The 18128-nt window shown below is 45.3% G+C and overlaps 1 protein-coding gene across 1 annotated transcript; it reads left to right on the top strand.

Annotated features, from left to right (window-relative positions):
* The first annotated feature begins 9801 nt into the window (after nt 1–9801).
* On the top strand, nt 9802–16616 carry LOC138648009 (alpha-1-antitrypsin-like protein GS55-MS). The gene is made up of 4 exons (XM_069737466.1): nt 9802–10473; nt 11189–11459; nt 15681–15828; nt 16379–16616. Exons 1-4 carry the CDS (start codon nt 9840–9842, stop codon nt 16565–16567), a joined length of 1242 nt encoding a protein of 413 aa, XP_069593567.1. The 5' UTR covers nt 9802–9839; the 3' UTR covers nt 16568–16616.
* The last annotated feature ends 1512 nt before the right edge of the window (nt 16617–18128 follow it).

The following is an 18128-nucleotide window of genomic DNA, read 5'->3' as shown; positions in this document are numbered from 1 at the left end:
CTAGTAGAAGTAGATGAAAGTCTTTACCATGCAGTTGTTTGATAACTGATGCTCAGTTTTCTCATCTCACCGACTGATAAATCCATTGGGGAAAGCAGAGCTGCATTCTGAGCTTCGATACATATTACCCGGTGAGGGGGATTATCAAAGCTGTGGGTCAGAATGAAAAACACGGACAGGTGGTTATGATGCAGCAGAGCTGAACTTGCTGGGCAACATGGAGAACCAGAAGAGTTGGATATGCAGGATGGCAGGTGGATCTGTGGAAGATGCAGCAGAGCCAAATGTGTGCACAGCACACGCACGACCACCTTAGCTGCAAGCGTTCAGTAGCATCAGGAACAACAGAACTGTGCAGTAATTCACACTGATTTCAAGGATGCAAATCATTTATTGTGCAGGAAATGATAGCTGATGGTATGTTCCCACGGTCAGTAAAAGCTGTGGGTTGGACATTGAGTACATCCACAGCGTCAAACCCCCAGCGTCCAAATGTTACAGCATAGTGGATGGGATTTCAAGAAATCCCATGCCCACTATGCATGCACGGACGCCTCCGGCTTCCCTGCGGAGATGGACATGTGGGGTGTCTTTCCAGGCCGCAGTATGTCTATTTATGTAGCGGAGACAGAGCAACTCCGCTGCGTAAATTACCCATTCACTATCATTAGATGCGGTAAAACCGCATTATCTATCTAGTTACATGCGTATTAAGTGCGGGAACGCAGCTTACTACGCATGTGTACTAATTTCAATAATGGTGTACCTTGTGACACAGCCGGAAGTGAGAAGACAAGTGAGAAGAGCCACGTAAAGTGCCACAACTGGCACATCTTTGGATGTGTCAATTGTGGGGTGGCTACGCGCTGCTATTTTTATGCTGGTGAGGGACAAATTCCATGGGACTTGCCAGCCTGAGAATACAAGGCCGCATCTGTCTGCTTTTTCCTTGGCTGGTAAACAAAAATAGAGGGACCCCACGCTATTTTTTTGAGGAGATTCCACTATTTTTGCTAACCATCCAAGGTAAGAAGACTGCTGTTGCCGGGTATTATCAGGCTGGTAAGGTTCATGGACATTGGATGCTTACCAGCCTGAAATACCAGTCCCCAGTAGTCTGCTTCACTTTGGCTGGTTAATATACAGTATATAGGGGGACCCCACGCTATTTTTTTAAAATTATTATTTAGTTATTAAAAAGTAGGGGACCTCTCTCTGTGCTTTCCTCCACTTCCTCTGTCATGTACTTCTGGCTGTGTCACAAGATTTACCATTATTTGAATTAGTACACATGCATAGTAAGCTGCGTTCCCACACTTAATACGCATGTGACTAGGAAGATAATGCGCTTTTACCACACCTATTGAAAGTGTATGAGTAATTATGCAGCAGAGACATGCTGCAGTATGGAAAGACGCGCCACATGTGAGTCTCCGCAGGTGCATCGAACCCGCAGCGTTTACTGACCGTGGGAACATACTCCCAATATATCTGCAAACAGGAAATCACTTTTTTCCTTCCCAGAAGCCAACTTTCAATTAGCTTTATTTCAAGTGACAAAAAAAACGCATGCAATGAAAAAACGCATTACAAATGCATGCGGAAAAAACACATCAAAAACGCAGGTGATCTGCCAGTGACCTCAGATGCAGATTTGGTGCAGATTTCATCTGCATCAAATCCTGAGCAAATATTGAGCCATTCTTGATCGTGTGTACATACCCGCAGGAGCGCTTCTTCCTCCATTATGTACCCAACGGATTAATGATAAAGACGCATCAGAGACATGTTGCATATATCCTTATGCAGCACCCCAGAGACCTGGTCGTTGCAGTAATGTCGCTCTGCCACTAAGGGGAGTGATGGTACGTCTGATGGTACTAAAGGAGTTCATCTGACCAGGTATCACCAGCACACATTACACTTCACACTCCGGCCACTAGGGGGAGCAAAAGGTTTTATTTATTAGGCCGCTCCTCACACTGGTAAAACTAGGGGTTGGATAGGAAGTTAGGCAGAAGCTGACTGGGTTTTGTCCAGGCAACATCCCGTGGCAGGGGGTGTTGCGGGGGAAGATTCAGGGGGTCCCTGTCAGGCGTGGGAACCTGGCAGGTACCTAGCGACAAGAACAGAATGTTACGGAACTGCGCCTGCACTACCCGCGGCAGTATCCTAAGAAAGAGACACGAAGCGAAGGATATTGTGGACAGTGAGAAACAAGATCAAGCACAAAGGAGAGCCAGTAGGAGTCGTGCCCGGAGAACGGCAACATCCTACTGAGGCGCGTAGCCGGTGGCCGGAACACCGAGGAAGTAACTGACTCTATGCCTTACTTCAAACTCCGCAGGACAGTTAATTATAGGTTGGCTGTCTACCTTACATCAACCAAGCAGACATAGGGGGCAATGCATGGAGAGGGGCATCTATAGGGACCCGGAAGAACTCCGAGCCTACCCGTCTAACGGGTGCGTCCTATCCATAACAAACCTGGGGGATGGAGAACGAGAAAGAAATGGAACGAATTAGAAAGAACGAGAACAGAAGTTGTGAGGACTATCCCGAATGCTCAGCAGGGAAGCACTTCAACACACAGGTGCTAGTGATAGGCACCTATTTTCCACCTGCAAAGGGAACTCTGGATGTGCCTTCGGACCGGCCGGTCTCAGACAGCCCTGTTAACTGTGCTCTGGATTGAGGATCCTGAAGTCACCAGTAAAGAGGTAAAGAGACTGCAACCCTGTGTCCTTGTTATTGTCTGCACCTCACACCATCGCCACCTACACTACTGGGAAGCCCTGGGGACTTACTTCACCTGTGGGAAGGTTTACCATCTAGCTGCCATCACATCACCCCAGTGGACCCCAAGCAGCGTCGGTCACCCTGACCGAACACCACAGGTGGCGTCACAAAACCTTGACAGACTCGCATCACCTTTCATTGGACGCCCCTTAGCAGGGACACGGACCGGGTTCAGCCACCGTGACATCCCCAGAACAGAGCCAGCAGAGGACTGGTACCGAGTAACCCGCGGCCCTGCGTTTGGGGGCGCTCCACTTACACCTTTAATGTTTGGCCCCACACTTTGCCACATTCCTGTACAACAGTGTTCCCCAACTCCATTCCTCAAGAGCCACCAAAAGGTCGTGTTTTCGGGATTTCCTTAGTATTACCCAGGTGATGGACTTGTTGCCTGTGCAGGCTCTGCAGTTATCACGAGCAATACTAAGGAAATCCTGAAAACCTGACCTGTTGGTGGCTCTTTAGGACTGGAGTTGGGGATCATTGCTGTGCAATAAATAAACTACTAGCATCCTTGAAATAAGAGGGTGAGATGATGAACTCTCATACCTAATCACAAGTTCCAAACTCTGTTTTACAAGCACCTCCACAAACCTAATGCCTGTGTGACAATTTCCTCTACCAACAGGGTTCTGAAGGCAATCAGCAGAGATGAGGTATGGACCAGGAATCATCAGGGATAGCAGAGATGAGGGTATGGACCAGGAATCATCAGGAATAGCAGGAAGCATCAGGAATAGCAGAGGTGAGGGTATGGACCAGGAATCATAATGAATAGCAGGAAGCATCAGGAATAGCAGAAATGAGGGTACGGATTAGGAAGCATCAGGAATAGCATGAGTTGGTTACCAGGTACCTTGACCCACTATAGTTGAGGGTGCAGACTGCCCCAGGAATAGCAGGGCTCAGCTACTAGTATATGTGGAGCGCCCCCAAAGGCCGTGGGAGGTCCAGTAATGAAATGGGGGAAAGGTCTTTAAAGGGATAATGTTCGTGACGCCACCTGTGGTATTCGGTCAGGGTGACCGACGCTGCTTTGGGGTCCGCTGGGGTGATGTTATGGCAGCTAGATTGTATACCTTCCCACAGGTGAAGTGCATCCCCAGGGCTTCCCAGAGTGTAGATGGTAGATGGTGCAAGGCGCAGTGAATAACGATGACACAGGGTTGCAGTCTCTTTACCTTTTAATGAAGGTTCAGCATCCACAGTCCAGGGTAGGGACCACAGGGTAGGCAGAGTCTGGCCAGTCTGAGGGCAAATCCAGAGTCCCCTTATCCAGGAGGAATTCAATAGCCTTCCCTAGCGCACAGTAACATAGTAGGTCCCTACTTGCTTAAGCTACCATAAGGTCCTCACTGTTGTTACTCCTCTCTGTCCCCCAGGTGGTGCGGATAGGACAAACCCCGTATGACTGATGGCCTGAGGCTTGTTTATAGGGACCATAGAGACGCCCCGACCCCCACAAGTTGCCACTGTGTCTTCTTAGGTATAAAGGTCGGACAGCCAACTTGGAACTAACTGCCCTGCCAGTCTCTGAAGTAACGGCATAGAGCTCTTTACTCCCTCGGTATTCTGGCCACCGGATCTGCGCTTCAGATGGAGGCAGCCTGCTTCTAGCTGGTCTCCCACTGATGTTTCACTCCTGTTGCTATGACTTCTTTTCTCACTCACTACAGCACAATTCCTTTCGTGTCCTTTCTTAGGATGCTGCCGCATGGGTTGCAGGCGCAGCTCTGTGTCCTTCCTTCCACAGACTTCAGTCTGGATCTGACCAGAGATCACCCTTGCCAGCTCGACCGGGAGACCTTTCCTCATCGGTCCCCAGCCAGGAACTCTCCTCTCCTCCTTCTGACTCTCCCTAACTTCCTAACCAACCCTCCAGTTTTACACTATGTGAGGAGTGGCCTAATAGATAGAACCCTTAGCTCCCCCTGGTGGACTGGCGTGTGAAGTGTGTGTGTGGCTGTGATACCTGGTCCGCAGATCTCCTTCATTGCCTTCAGACGTAACATCACTCCCCCTGGTGGAAGAATAACATTACTGCAACGAACCAGGACTCTGGGGTGCTGCATATGCTTGGTACACGATAGCACTTGGGAGTAGCTGAGAAAATAATCAGGCTCCTGGATGGTGCAAAGACAAGCGGGAAATGACACTTGACTACAGGAACGTTCATAGAAGCAGAGTGCACAACTATCCGAATACTGATCCGGCCTCAGTGACATCAGGCATACATGCCGGGCTACTGTAGTGCTTGGCACGGACTAGCACAGAGCGAGACGGCCATAGGGGAAAGAGGCAGAAGCCAGCGATGGACCTGAGACAGGTGAGTAGCAATATTGATGTTTAATTGTGTCATATAAGATGTCCGATGGAACAGAATTGGTGACCATATTGAGAACAATAGAAGTGGAAATCAATTGTACAAGGAAAGATAAGAAACTCAGTAACATCTTATCAGAGAAATATACTTCTTTTTCCAATTATGGGCACTCATTTTCCTCCCACTCCCATTTTCCTAAGTGTGTGATATCTCCCAAGACTGGATTCACAGCTACACTGCTAGGTACTGCTGTGTAATGTCCTCCATGCTGCTGCTGCTTCTGAGCATGTGCTACATAGTGGCAGAACAGCAGGAATCCCTCATGTCTGGGTGAACAATACACAAGAGACATTATAGCACCTAGTCTGCTCCTACTAAGGCCGGCGTCACACTCGGCGTAAGACAATACGGTCCGTATATTACGGCCGTAATACGCTGAAAAGTCCCCAAAATAGTGGTCCGTAGCTCCTCCATAGACAGGGTGTTTCAACGTATTTTGCGCATGGCATCCTCCGTATGTAATCCATATGGCATCCGTACTGCGTGTTTTTCTCGCAGGCTTGCAAAACCGACATACGGCTATACAAGGGATCCATGTGTTAAAAAAAAAACATATATACTGTCTATATATGTCTATATATATATATATATATATATGTCAGTAGATACATATATGTATATATATTAATATTTCATACAACGCGAGATAGCTTTAAAGCCGGTAATTCAATTGCCGGCTTTTGCTATCTCCTTCCTAAAACCCGACATGATATGAGACATGGTTTACATACAGTAAACCATCTCATATCCCCATTTTTGGGCATATTCCACACTACTAATGTTAGTAGTGTGTATATGCAAAATTTGGCCGTTCTATTAAAATAAAGGGTTAAATGGCGGAAAAAATTGGCGTGGGCTCCCGCGCAATTTTCTCTACCAGAGTAGTAAAGCCAGTGACTGAGGGCAGATATTAATAACCTGGAGAGGGTCCATGGTTATTGCCCCCCCTGGCTAAAAATATCTGCCCCCAGCCACCCCAGAAAAGGCACATCTGGAAGATGCGCCTATTCTGGCACTTGGTCACTCTCTTCCCATTCCCATGTAGCGGTGGGATATGGGGTAATGAAGGGTTAATGCCACCTTGCTATTGTAAGGTGACATTAAGCCAGATTAATAATGGAGAGGCGTCAATTATGACACCTATCCATTATTAATCCAATACTAGTAAAGGGTTAAAAAAAAACACAAACACATTATTGAAAATTATTTTAATGAAATAAAAACAAAGGTTGTTGTAATAATTTATTCTACGCTCAATCCATCTGAAGACCCTCGCTCTGTAACAAAGAAAAAATAATAAACCAACAATATACATACCTTCCGAAGATCTGTAAGGTCCCATGATGTAAATCCATCTGAAGGGGTTAAAATATTTTGCAGCCAGGAGCTCTTTTAATGCAGCGGTGCTCCTGGCTGCAAAACCCCGGGGAATGAAGGTAAAGTAGGTCAATGACCTATATTTACCTTCATTTGCGGTGAGGCGCTGTGTAATCCGTATTTTTCTGGCTTCCATAGACTTTCATTGGTGTTTTTTTTGCGCAATACGGTGACAAACGCAGCATGCTGCGATTTTCTACGGCTGTAGAAAGCCTTATAATATGGATCAGTAAAATACGGCAGATAGGAGCAGGGGCATAGAAAATAATTGGGACGTTTGTTAGGCGTGTTTTACGGACGTATTTTATGCGCTCATACGTCCGTAAAACTCGCTAGTGTGACGGCGGCCTAACTCAACGACAGATTAAAATTTGGGATAGCGCCTGGGAAACTGACTGAAAATGCAGGACACAAGTGATTTAATGACCAGTGGTAGTGATATTCCGTATTCACACATAACAGCTTATTCTGAACAGTCGCCTAAAGCAGAAGATACTGTTTAAGGATTTTGTAATTTTTCCACACCACTTTTGGGCTGAGTTGGCATGCAGCTTTACCTGAGCATCTTGCATCACTGTGGAATCAAGGTACAGGACAAAGATTGCTGCAATCTGATTTGAAGAAAATAAACCTTGTACTAGTGCGAAAGTAAATATACACATATATATATATATATATACATACAGGGAGAGAGGGCTTCACATCTCCACTCATCCTGAAGCGGCTGGTGAGTATTACAGCTCAAATTTCTACTTAGTCTTCTGTCCTTACTGTAAATCAAATAATCCCTCCTTCTTGCAGACTTCTTGTATTTTATCAAAATAAGCAGAGCTTAAGCGTATGGGAGAGGTAGAGGATAGCGCCTGAGCCTCTGATAAAGCAGGAGGCATATGTGAGACTAATGGCTCTTGGAGACCATGGGATAATCTTACTGATGCTCATTCCCAATTACTGGCCCATGTAATACACATATCTGCGATCACCTGACAAACGTTTGATCAGATGTTTAATGCCGGCATGAAAATAGCAGTTATTGGCAGAACATCGCACTCCTTCACTTTCTTCCTTTCATTTCCAACCTACTAATCTTCTTTAATATTTCTACTTCATATGCTCTCTCTTTTCTTTAACTTTCTTCATGTGTACTTCATCTCTTATTCCCGCTGAGTATTGCATTTTTTTCTTTTTTCTAAAATCCGACATGTTTCCAAAGCTATGTGTCTTTTTATTTGGTGCTGATTTTTATGGTCTTTATCAAGAGGGCAGTGCCAAATCACATGGAAATTATGCAGAGTGGCTCAAGACACGCCCCCAGAAAAAAAATCCTATGAGTCACGCCCACTTGGTAAACACTACAGTAATTAGCATTAAATAAAGAGGCCCCACATCTCTGGAGCCGTACGGCGGATTTTAATAAAAGAAAGATTGGCATACCCAGAGGAGCAGTGGGAATAAAATTAGAACAAAAACTGACTGTGACCTGGTGAAAAAGGATTATTAAAAAAAAACCCAGTTAAAAAAATTATAACTCAATAAATTTGGTCTGTGTCGCCTTTTTCTGAAAAGCATAACTTTTTTTTTTAGTTTTCTATGAATGGACATATGTGTGGGGTTGTTTTTTGTCTGGCGAGTACATTTCTTGTGAGGTACATATATCATTTCATGAGTGCCGTATAATGTCCCCTTGATGAGAGACATGGGTGATTGTGCCCTTTACTCTCACTTTTACCTCTGACTTTCTAATTTTTGTACCTCATTGGGGGAGACACTATAAGGCCATACCATGCGTTATTATATAAATGAAGGAGTATGCTGTGGCACCGTGCAGTATCAACTTATCTTACCTCCTGATGAGCCATGTGGCGAAACGTGGAGAGGTCACATGACATCTGATTGATAAGTACCTCCTCTGGCGGCTGTTTCTGTGTTATCATATATGCCGTACAGACATGTTTTCTTCTTAAATAGACAGGAGTTGACCCACACTGCACCACTGTGGGAATTTAGCTGTTGCAGGCATCTTTGCCACTTTCTGCTTCCACTCATCATTATTGGCTCCTGGGATTGGTATTGATCAGAGATTCCCAGGGACAGCCATTGTGGAGCAGGGGCACCATATCCACTGACAAGTAGGATGCCAACCTCCACTGTATAGGCAGGTCTTCAGCTCAGGTGCAGCTCAGAGGGGTCACTTATCACATTCTTTATCATATACTAACTATTATAACTATACATGGTGAGTCACCTTCACATTGACCTTTTAAACACCTGCTTTCCCATTCATCTTCCCTTTTTTCTCTGGCTGTTCCTATACAGTACTGTCTACCCAACCTTGATGATATTAGTGTATATTAGAAATCACTTATCTATAGGGCACTTCAGAGCAGATAGGGCCAGTCGCTGACGAGCGGGGGCGCCATTCTCATACTGTTTCATATAGGGTGCCATCAACAAAGAACAAGAGGAGGCACTCACCGATCTAAAATTCCAACTTTATTGAATCTTCATGTATAAAACTTCATGGCCGGGGGAGTGAGGAATGGAGCTCAGGTGAACAGGAGAAGACGACGGCCGTTTTGCGCTGTGCTTGCGCTTCCACAGGTCTGCATCGCGAAACAATCGTCGTCTTCTCCTGCTCACCTGAGTTCCATTCCTCACTCCCCCGGCCATGAAGTTTTATACATGAAGATTCAATAAAGTTGGAATTTTAGATCGGTGAGTGCCTCCTCTTGTTCTTCGTTGATGGCATTGGAATTACATGTTTTTTCCTGAAGAGCACCCGAGATCTGTATGTATGGCTGAATCCATATGGACTATTGATTGACACCTGGGCCCACAAATGGGATCACCTTGTTTTTTCAGGCAGTGCCATTGTTTTTTTGTCTTTTTTTTTTTGAGTTTTTTTCATATAGGGTGCCAATCTCCGCAAGTAGGCAGGTGTACAGGTCAGGGACTACCTATAGAGTGAATGTAGTGTGCACTTTACAGTATGATGTTTGTATCTGTATTTGTTGTTTGTCCCTTTTAATGGCATTTTGTTATATTTTAATATCAACATTTTTTTTGGGTTCCTCCATGATAGCCTGATCCTCCCCTATTTATTTACTCTTGTAAATATCATGTTTTGATTACTTTTTACTGCATTATTTTGGGGTATCTGCGGTGACCATAATACAACAGGAGCTTTGTTCACTAAGTTGTACATCAAGCCCTGAACATAATTGACGAGAAATATAGTGGCTCACATACTTAGGATGAAATATTGTCTTTTTCAGATAAAATGAAGCTTTTCATGTTCCTGTGTTTCAGCCAAGCTCTGATTTGTGCATTTGTGTGTGGGCACCATGGTGGACCACATGATGATGACCATGACCATGATGGCCAACACAACAATGAACCAGAAGCTTTGCACCAGGTAGCCACAGGGATCCTCAAGTTCTCCTTCAAGCTCTATTACCAACTGGTTGACGCTCACCCTCATGACAACTTGCTCATATCTCCATTGAGTATCGCAAAAGCATTTGCTTTACTCTCACTTGGTGCCAAGTCCAAGACCCTCAGTCAGATCCATGAAGGAATTGGATTCAACAAATCCTCGGTATCAGAGGAAATGATCCACAAAGGCTTCCAGAAGCTTCTAAACATCATTAAGCAACCGAAAAGTGGACTTGAGTTGGACAGCACCATCGCACTCTTCATCGATTCCAAGCTGAATATTCTAAAGAAATTCTTAGACGATGCCCAAAACTTCTACCAATCGGAAGCCATCTCCACCGACTTCCACAAAGTACAAGAAGCCTTAGAACAAATCAATAGTTACGTGGAGAAGAAAACCAATGGGAAAATTAAACATCTCTTGGACAAACTTGATCCAATGACTGTTATGATGATCACCAGCACAATGTACTTCAAAGGTAAGGAGGAAAACGATCATCAATTAATTTTAGGAAGTGAATCAATCAAATATGGCTGTTATGGGTGTAAAGAGACAGGGAAACCCCTATTTCCCCTAAAAACCATAGCAGGGCTCCATAGGCAGCAAAAAAGAGACAATGCATTTTTTAAAATTTTCTATTGGGCTCCTCCTCATTAAAGGGGTTTTAATAATTTATGGAGGTTGAATTCTGGTCATTTTCATGAGCTGAATGAAAGAGGCAGAGTCGCTCTGTTGAGTATTGCGTTCCATTTATTTACCAGGCAACAGGAATGGTCCTGTATATTTGGTAGTGACCATTCCTGGTGCTGTAGATCACTCCCAATCAAGTGACTGAACTGTTGGATCCGGCACAGTCACTACTAAAGGAACAGGATCATGCCTGGTAAACAATGACTCAGGCTGGAGTGCTGCAATCTTAAGGAAGGAGGTGCGAGTGAGACCCCTAGACATCAGATTTAATTATATAATTATGTTATAAAGGAAAAGTATCAATTTTATAGTGTCTGAAAACCTTGATAAAAAAATGTAAGAGTGGAGTCACTTTTTTGTAAAGAAAAACAACAGGTTTCACGTCACCATGATACAAATAGAGAAAGAATTAAATTTTTGTAAGATCAAAAAGTTCAACAACTGCAGAAATGTAGCAAATGCTAAATAAGGAATAAGTGAAATACTGGTGGGATTTCTTGTAGGATCCTGGGAACACGCTTTCAACGTAGATCATACCAGAGAAGAAGACTTCCATGTGGATGAGAACACAGTAGTGAAGGTGCCGATGATGAGCAGACAAGGAGAGTATCTCGTGGCTTATTTACCTGAGATTGGATGCGAAATTGTCGAAGTCCCCTATAAAGGAAACACCTCCGCAGTTTTTATCTTACCAGAAAAAGGGAAATTTCTTGAAGTTGAAAAAGCCCTTGCGAATTTGTCAGAAGAGGAATGGATCAAAGCAATGAAACCAAGGTAACAAATCTATAGGATCTCACAGTACACATTCACAATTTACAGAAGAGACGTCATATTATACTCCAGAACTGCACTCAATATTCTGCTGGTGCAATCACTGTGTACATACATTACATTAAGGTACCGTCACCCTATGCGATGCTGCAGCGATACCGACAACGATCCGGATCGCTGCAGCGTCGCTGTTTGGTCGCTGGAGAGCTGTCACACAGACAGCTCTCCAGCGACCAACTAGGTAACCAGGGTAAACATCGGGTTACTAAGCGCAGGGCCGCGCTTAGTAACCCGATGTTAACCCTGGTTACCAGCGTAAAAGTAAAAAAAAAACAAACACTACATACTTACCTTCCGCTGTCTGTCCCTCGGCGCTCTGCTTCTCTGCCCTGTGTAAGCACAGCGGCCGGAAAGCAGAGCGGTGACGTCACCGCTCTGCTTTCCGGCCGCTGTGCTTACACAGGGCAGAGAAGCAGAGCGCCGAGGGACAGACAGCGGAAGGTAAGTATGTAGTGTTTATTTTTTTTTTACTTTTACACTGGTAACCAGGGTTAACATCGGGTTACTAAGCGCGGCCCTGCGCTTAGTAACCCGATGTTTACCCTGGTTACCAGCGAAGACATCGCTGAATCGGCGTCACACACGCCGATTCAGCGATGTCAGCAGGAAGTCCAGCGACGAAATAAAGTGCTGGACTTTCTGCAGCGACCAACGACATCACAGCAGGATTCTGATCGCTGCTGTGTGTCAAACTGAACGATAGCGCTAGCCAAGACGCTGCAACGTCACGGATCGCTAGCGATATCGTTTAGTGTGACGGTACCTTTACTGATCCTGAGTTACATCCTGTATTACACTCCAGAGCTACGCTCACTATTCTGCTGGTGGAGTCACTGTGTACATGCATTACATTACTGATCCTGAGTTACATCCTGTATTACACTCCAGAGCTGCACTCACTATTCTGCTGGTGCAGTCACTGGGTACATACATTACATTACTGATCCTGAGTCACATCCTGTATTACACTCCAGAGCTGCGCTCACTATTCTGCTGGTGCAGTCACTGTGTACATACATTACATTACTGATCCTGAGTTACATCCTGTATTATACTCCAGAACTGCACTCACTATTCTGCTGGTGCAGTCACTGTGTACATACATTACATTACTGATCCTGAGTTACATCCTGTATTACACTCCAGAGCTGCGCTCACTATTCTGCTGGTGGAGTCACTGTGTACATGCATGACATTGGTATTGTCAACTACCATGATTAAGTGCCTTCCCAAGGGGTCACCGACCCCTTTTCCTTCCCAACCTCCGAATAACGACATGAGTCTCAAGTTGGATATAATTGGCCACAGCGGCCTTTATTATAATCAAACAAAACATATAACCATAAAATGAGCTGGGAAGGGGTCCTTAAAGCTAAAAGTCTGGTGTCACCCATAGTATAAACAAGTGGACAAGAGACCAACCGTAGATTACTCTCAGCCGTTACCCCACAGGCTCGAGAGCACCGAAATACCCCGAAGGGTTACCATTGTCCACTTCCAACTAAGGAATCTGGCCCACCGTTACCAAGATTCCCCCAAATCACCAGACCCGCAACCAAAACTTATACCAACTGGAGAATCCGTATCCCGACGGACCCACCAGGCCAATTTAGCACCAACTCCAAGGACCCCTCCCCCCACCTACAGCCACTATGACCCAAAACAGAAAAACCAAACCACACCCTTGAACACAAAATAAAGGGAGGGCGGGCGGGACTGCTCACGAGTCCACAGAGCGGGAAGTGAACCACTCCTCCCCCCCGCTCCCACCATACCCCTCACCAGCAAGTTAACCCTCCCCCAGGAACGAACCCCACGCCCCCCTTTCCCCTGCTCCAAACCCCCTGTCATGGCGGCTTCCACGTACGCCGCCCGGGGGAGGGGGCGGGCGGCTCGCTCCAGCCTGTCTTTACATTAGTGATCCTGAGTTACATCCTGTATTACACTCCAGAGCTGCGTTCACTATTCTGCTGGTGCAGTCACTGGGTACATACATTACATTACTGATCCTGAGTTACATCTTGTATTACACTCCAGAGCTGGCTCACTATTCTGCTGGTGCAGTCACTGGGTACATACATTACATTACTGATCCTGAGTCACATCCTGTATTATACCCCAGAGCTGCACTCACTATTCTGCTGGTGCAGTCACTGTGTACATACATTACATTTCTGATCCTGAGTTACATTCTGTATTACACTCCAGAGCTGCGCTCACTATTCTGCTGGTGCAGTCACTGGGTACATACATTACATTACTGATCCTGAGTCACATCCTGTATTATACCCCAGAGCTGCACTCACTATTCTGCTGGTGCAGTCACTGTGTACATACATTACATTACTGATCCTGAGTTACATCCTATATTATACCCCAGAGCTGCACTCATTATTCTGTTTGTGGGGTCACTGTACACATACATTATATTACTGATCCTGAGTTATAGGCTGTCGTCACACTAGCAGTATTTGGTCAGTATTTTACATCAGTATTTGAAAGCCAAAACCAGGAGTGGAACAATTAGAGGAAAAGTATAATGGAATGACATGCACCACTTCTGCATTTATCACCCACTCCTGGTTTTGACTTACAAATACTGATGTAAAATACTGACCAAATACTGCTAGTGTGACGGCAGCCATACCCTATATTATTCTCCAGAGCTGCACTCAGTATTCTGCTGGTGCAGTCACTGTGTACATACATTACATTACTTATCCTGTACAGATCCTGAGTTATATCTGGTATTAGGCTATGTTCACACATTCCTGATTTCCCTCCTTTTTTTTCAGGACTAAAAACCGCAGCTCTTGGCAGAAAACGCAGGTCCTTTTTTGGGGGCTTTTTTGGTGCGTTTTTTGATGCTTTTTTTATGCAGTTTTCTATGCAGAGTCTGTGTGTTTTCTAGGAAGTTTTTTAGGGTTAAAATGGCTGAAAATACCCTAACCCTACCCCTAACCCTACCCCTAACCCTAACCCTACCCCTAACCCTATTCTAACCTTAGTGGAAAAAAAAAATTCTTAATTTTTTTATTGTCCCTACCTATGGGGGTGACAAAGGGGGGGGGGGGTCATTTACTATTTTTTTTATTTTGATCACTGAGATAGGTTATATCTCAGTGATCAAAATGCACTTTGGAATGAATCTGCCGGCCGGCAGATTCGGCGGGCGCACTGCGCATGCGCCCGCCATTTTGCAAGATGGCGGCGCCCAGGGAGAAGACGGCCGGACGGACACCGGGAGGCCGGGTAAGTATAAGGGGGGGAGATGAGGGCACGGGGGGGGGCGTCGGAGCACGGGGGGGTGGCATCGGAGCATGGGGGGGTGGGATTGGGGCACGGGGGACAGCCAAACTGCAGCGGTTCTGCACCACAAACCGCAGTAAAACCCGCAGATATATTTTTCATCTGCGGGTTTTACTGCGGGTTTGACCTCACAATGGAGGTCAATGGGTGCAGAACCGCTGCAGTTCCGCAAAAAGAAGTGACATGGTACTTCTTTTTTACCGCGGCTATTCAGCGCGGCTTTTTTCGCGATTTTCCGCAATGTGGGCACAGCAGTTCCTGTTTTCCATAGGGTACATTGTAATGTACCCTGCATGGAAAACAGCTGCGGACCCGCAGCGGGAAAATCGCGGCGATTCCGCATGAAAAAAAGGATGGTGTGAACATGGCCTTACACTCCAGAGCTGCACTCACTATTCTGCTGGTGCAGTCACTGTGTACATACATTACATTACTGATCCTGCACTGATCCTGAGTTGCATCCTGTATTATACTCCAGAGCTGCACTCAGTATTCTGCTGGTGCAGTCACTGTGTGCATACATTACACTACTGATCCTGAGTTACATCCTGTGTTATACCCCAGAGCTGCACTCACTATTCTGCTGGTGGAGTCACTGTGTGCATACATTACATTACTGATGCTGAGTTAGATCTTATATTATACCCCAGAGCTGCACTCACACTTCTGCTATTTACAGGCTGTACCTGGTATGATATTCATCATGGGTGCAGGTTACTTGCTCAGTATGGTTTTGCAGATGAAAATGAACTTGTTATTATTGTAACGGTACAATTAAGTTATGATTGCAGTGTGAACATGGACTTTTTAGTGGGACATTTTTATGATATAATGAGACTTCTTCCCATTGCACAGAGAGATTATTCTATCAATTCCAAAATTTTCCATGTCCGGAGAGCTAGATCTTGTGAAGGAACTAGAACAATTGGGTATGAAAGAGCTATTTTCTGACCACGCCGACCTATCCGGGATTACGGGAGACTCCAGGCTAAAATTGTCAAAGGTAAAATTAATTTTGGGTTTCAGCAAAGAATCATTTTCAGGGGCTGAATCTCCTTAATGAGACCGTCTGGAATCACATTGGCAATGCTCCATGGGGAAAATTATGCAAATTAGTTCATCCCTCCCAACGTTTTTTAGTCAAAAAAGGCAATTTTATTAAAATAAATTGTCCAAAGATTTACGCATCATTTCTCGAGCAGCACAAGGAAAGGTCAGTTGCCTTCTCTGGTCATTGCAACTGATTCTTGTGGGACTTGTGGGAGGGAATGTTCCTAAGGGCTCCTTTCCATTTGCGAGAAACACCTCCGTGTCTCGCATGTGAAAACCAAGCTATGGCGCCAGCACTTGGGAGCGGAGAGTGCGGCTGCATAGCAATACATGGAGCCGCACGCTCCGCTCCCAAGTGCCGGCGCCAGAGCTTTGTTTTCACATGCGAGACACGGACCTTTATCTCGCAAGTGGAAAGGAGCCCTAATATGACCACTTTTAAAGACTCAATAAGAGAGCAGGTGACCTACATTTTATGACTTTTCTGCTCTCAACCTCTGTAGGCTGTCCATAAAGCCGTGCTGCAAGTGGATGAGGAGGGAACAGAAGCCGCTGCTGCCACGGCCATTGGGATAACGAAGCTCAGTTCTTCACCACACATCAAATTTGACCGACCGTTCTTAATCTCCATCCATAACAAGGATATTGCTAATGATATATTTAGCGGAAGAGTGATGAACCCAACAAAATAGAACGAGATCCAACACGTTTGTCACACAATAAAGCGCTGTGCCTACTCTCTGTGGTGTTCTTACTCTAGTCTTGTGTTTTCAGGGTTACGGCAGCTGCACTGATAACATGATGTACTGTACATCCCTCCATTACTGCTGCCGCCAATTACTGTCCATAGCTGTCACTCATTATACATGAGAGTCCAATGATTGACTGCAGTGGTCACATGGATGTTAGTGGTAAGTGGCAGCTGCAGGAAGTATGTAGACACCAGTGGAGGGGCACTGGCCAGAAAAGTAGTCAATAGGTTGAGTACAGGATTTTTTGTTGGATATCACCTATATCTTGTTAGCAGGGCTGGTTTTACACCAAGTGGGGCCGTGTGCAAAAAAAACATAGTAGGGCCCTAAATTCTCATATATTACACACAAAACATTTAGGTTGCATTGACTTGCACTGAGTTCGGACTGCAAAACGAGCATAACAGACAATATTGCAGTCATTTGATGCTCGTTTACTGGTCTCTTTACACAAGATGACAAGTTATGGGCAGAGAAAAATCATCAGTAGATCAATCTGTCCCCATAAAGTATCATGTTAGCAGCAGCACATCGGCAGTTCGCACTGAGCGATATTCCACCAAAAACCATCCAGTGGCTCAATGAATGAGCAGCATTTTGCTCGTTTGTTGGTTGTTTGATGTCATGTTTACAGCTATAAACTGTTGTCTGTGCAGTTGGGATTTATAAGTGGATGCTACATACACATGTAAAAGGCCAGACCAGGGCAGGTGTCATGGCTGAGTTTCTTCGGGGAAAAGTAACCTGGCCTTCCCTTACAGTTGACTCACATTTCCCTTGTACTGTACTTACCTCTTCATTCCTGGCGCCGATGGGGCCTACACAGTCCAAGTATAGTTCAAATTCAAAACTTTACTTTCGGACCTTCGCAGCACATCCAGATATATTCCATCAACAACAATAGTTTCCATGGTACATGATATTGCATCTTGCCCTTCTCTTCTCTCCCTGTCACACGGCTCAAAATCAGGTTGTACCACACTGTATGTTTTCCCGGCATACTCGTTGTGTACGCTTACTGTATACAGGGGGTCCTTGAACCGTTTCACCCCAGCACCAAGGGAGTCCACCAATGCTAGCAACCTCCACATACTGAGTGACCCGCCCGTCTGTCCTGCAGTGCAGTCTTTTCTGGGGAACTCAATCCCCTGTTTCTGAGGAACTCTACCTCCTCTCTTCTTCAGCTATCACTTCGTTAGCTGGCAAGCTGTTTCAGGATGGCTGGACACTTCACTGCAACATTATGAGGCTTTGGGTAGCTCGAGAATGTCGCCCAGCCGAGCACTAACTGACTGTAGTCCAGGAAATCCAGCTACTTTATTCCCCAACTAACCCCCCATGATATCTATTTACAGGGAGAAAGTCAGTACTATAATGCCCCACATCTAGTGGCTAAAAATGATTACTACAAGACTTTCCCTCTTAACACACTTGCATAACATAACATACATATAGCATATCACAAATACATGGCAGTAAACGATTCTTAAAGTGGCAGTCT

The sequence above is a fragment of the Ranitomeya imitator genome, chromosome 1 (assembly GCF_032444005.1).
Source record: "Ranitomeya imitator isolate aRanImi1 chromosome 1, aRanImi1.pri, whole genome shotgun sequence".
NCBI lineage: Eukaryota > Metazoa > Chordata > Amphibia > Anura > Dendrobatidae > Ranitomeya > Ranitomeya imitator.
The sequence above is the reverse complement of the archived record's forward strand: the minus strand, read 5'-3'. Positions and strand labels throughout refer to the sequence as shown.

What these genes read in the sequence shown, in the direction of transcription:
- LOC138648009 (XM_069737466.1), top strand. Translation starts at nt 9,840, where the DNA reads ATGAAGCTTTTCATGTTCCTGTGTTTCAGCCAAGCTCTGATTTGTGCA. An exon ending in CAGCACAATGTACTTCAAAG is followed by an intron (nt 10,474 to 11,188) that starts GTAAGGAGGAAA and finishes GATTTCTTGTAG; the next exon opens with GATCCTGGGAACACGCTTTC. An exon ending in ATCAAAGCAATGAAACCAAG is followed by an intron (nt 11,460 to 15,680) that starts GTAACAAATCTA and finishes CCCATTGCACAG; the next exon opens with AGAGATTATTCTATCAATTC.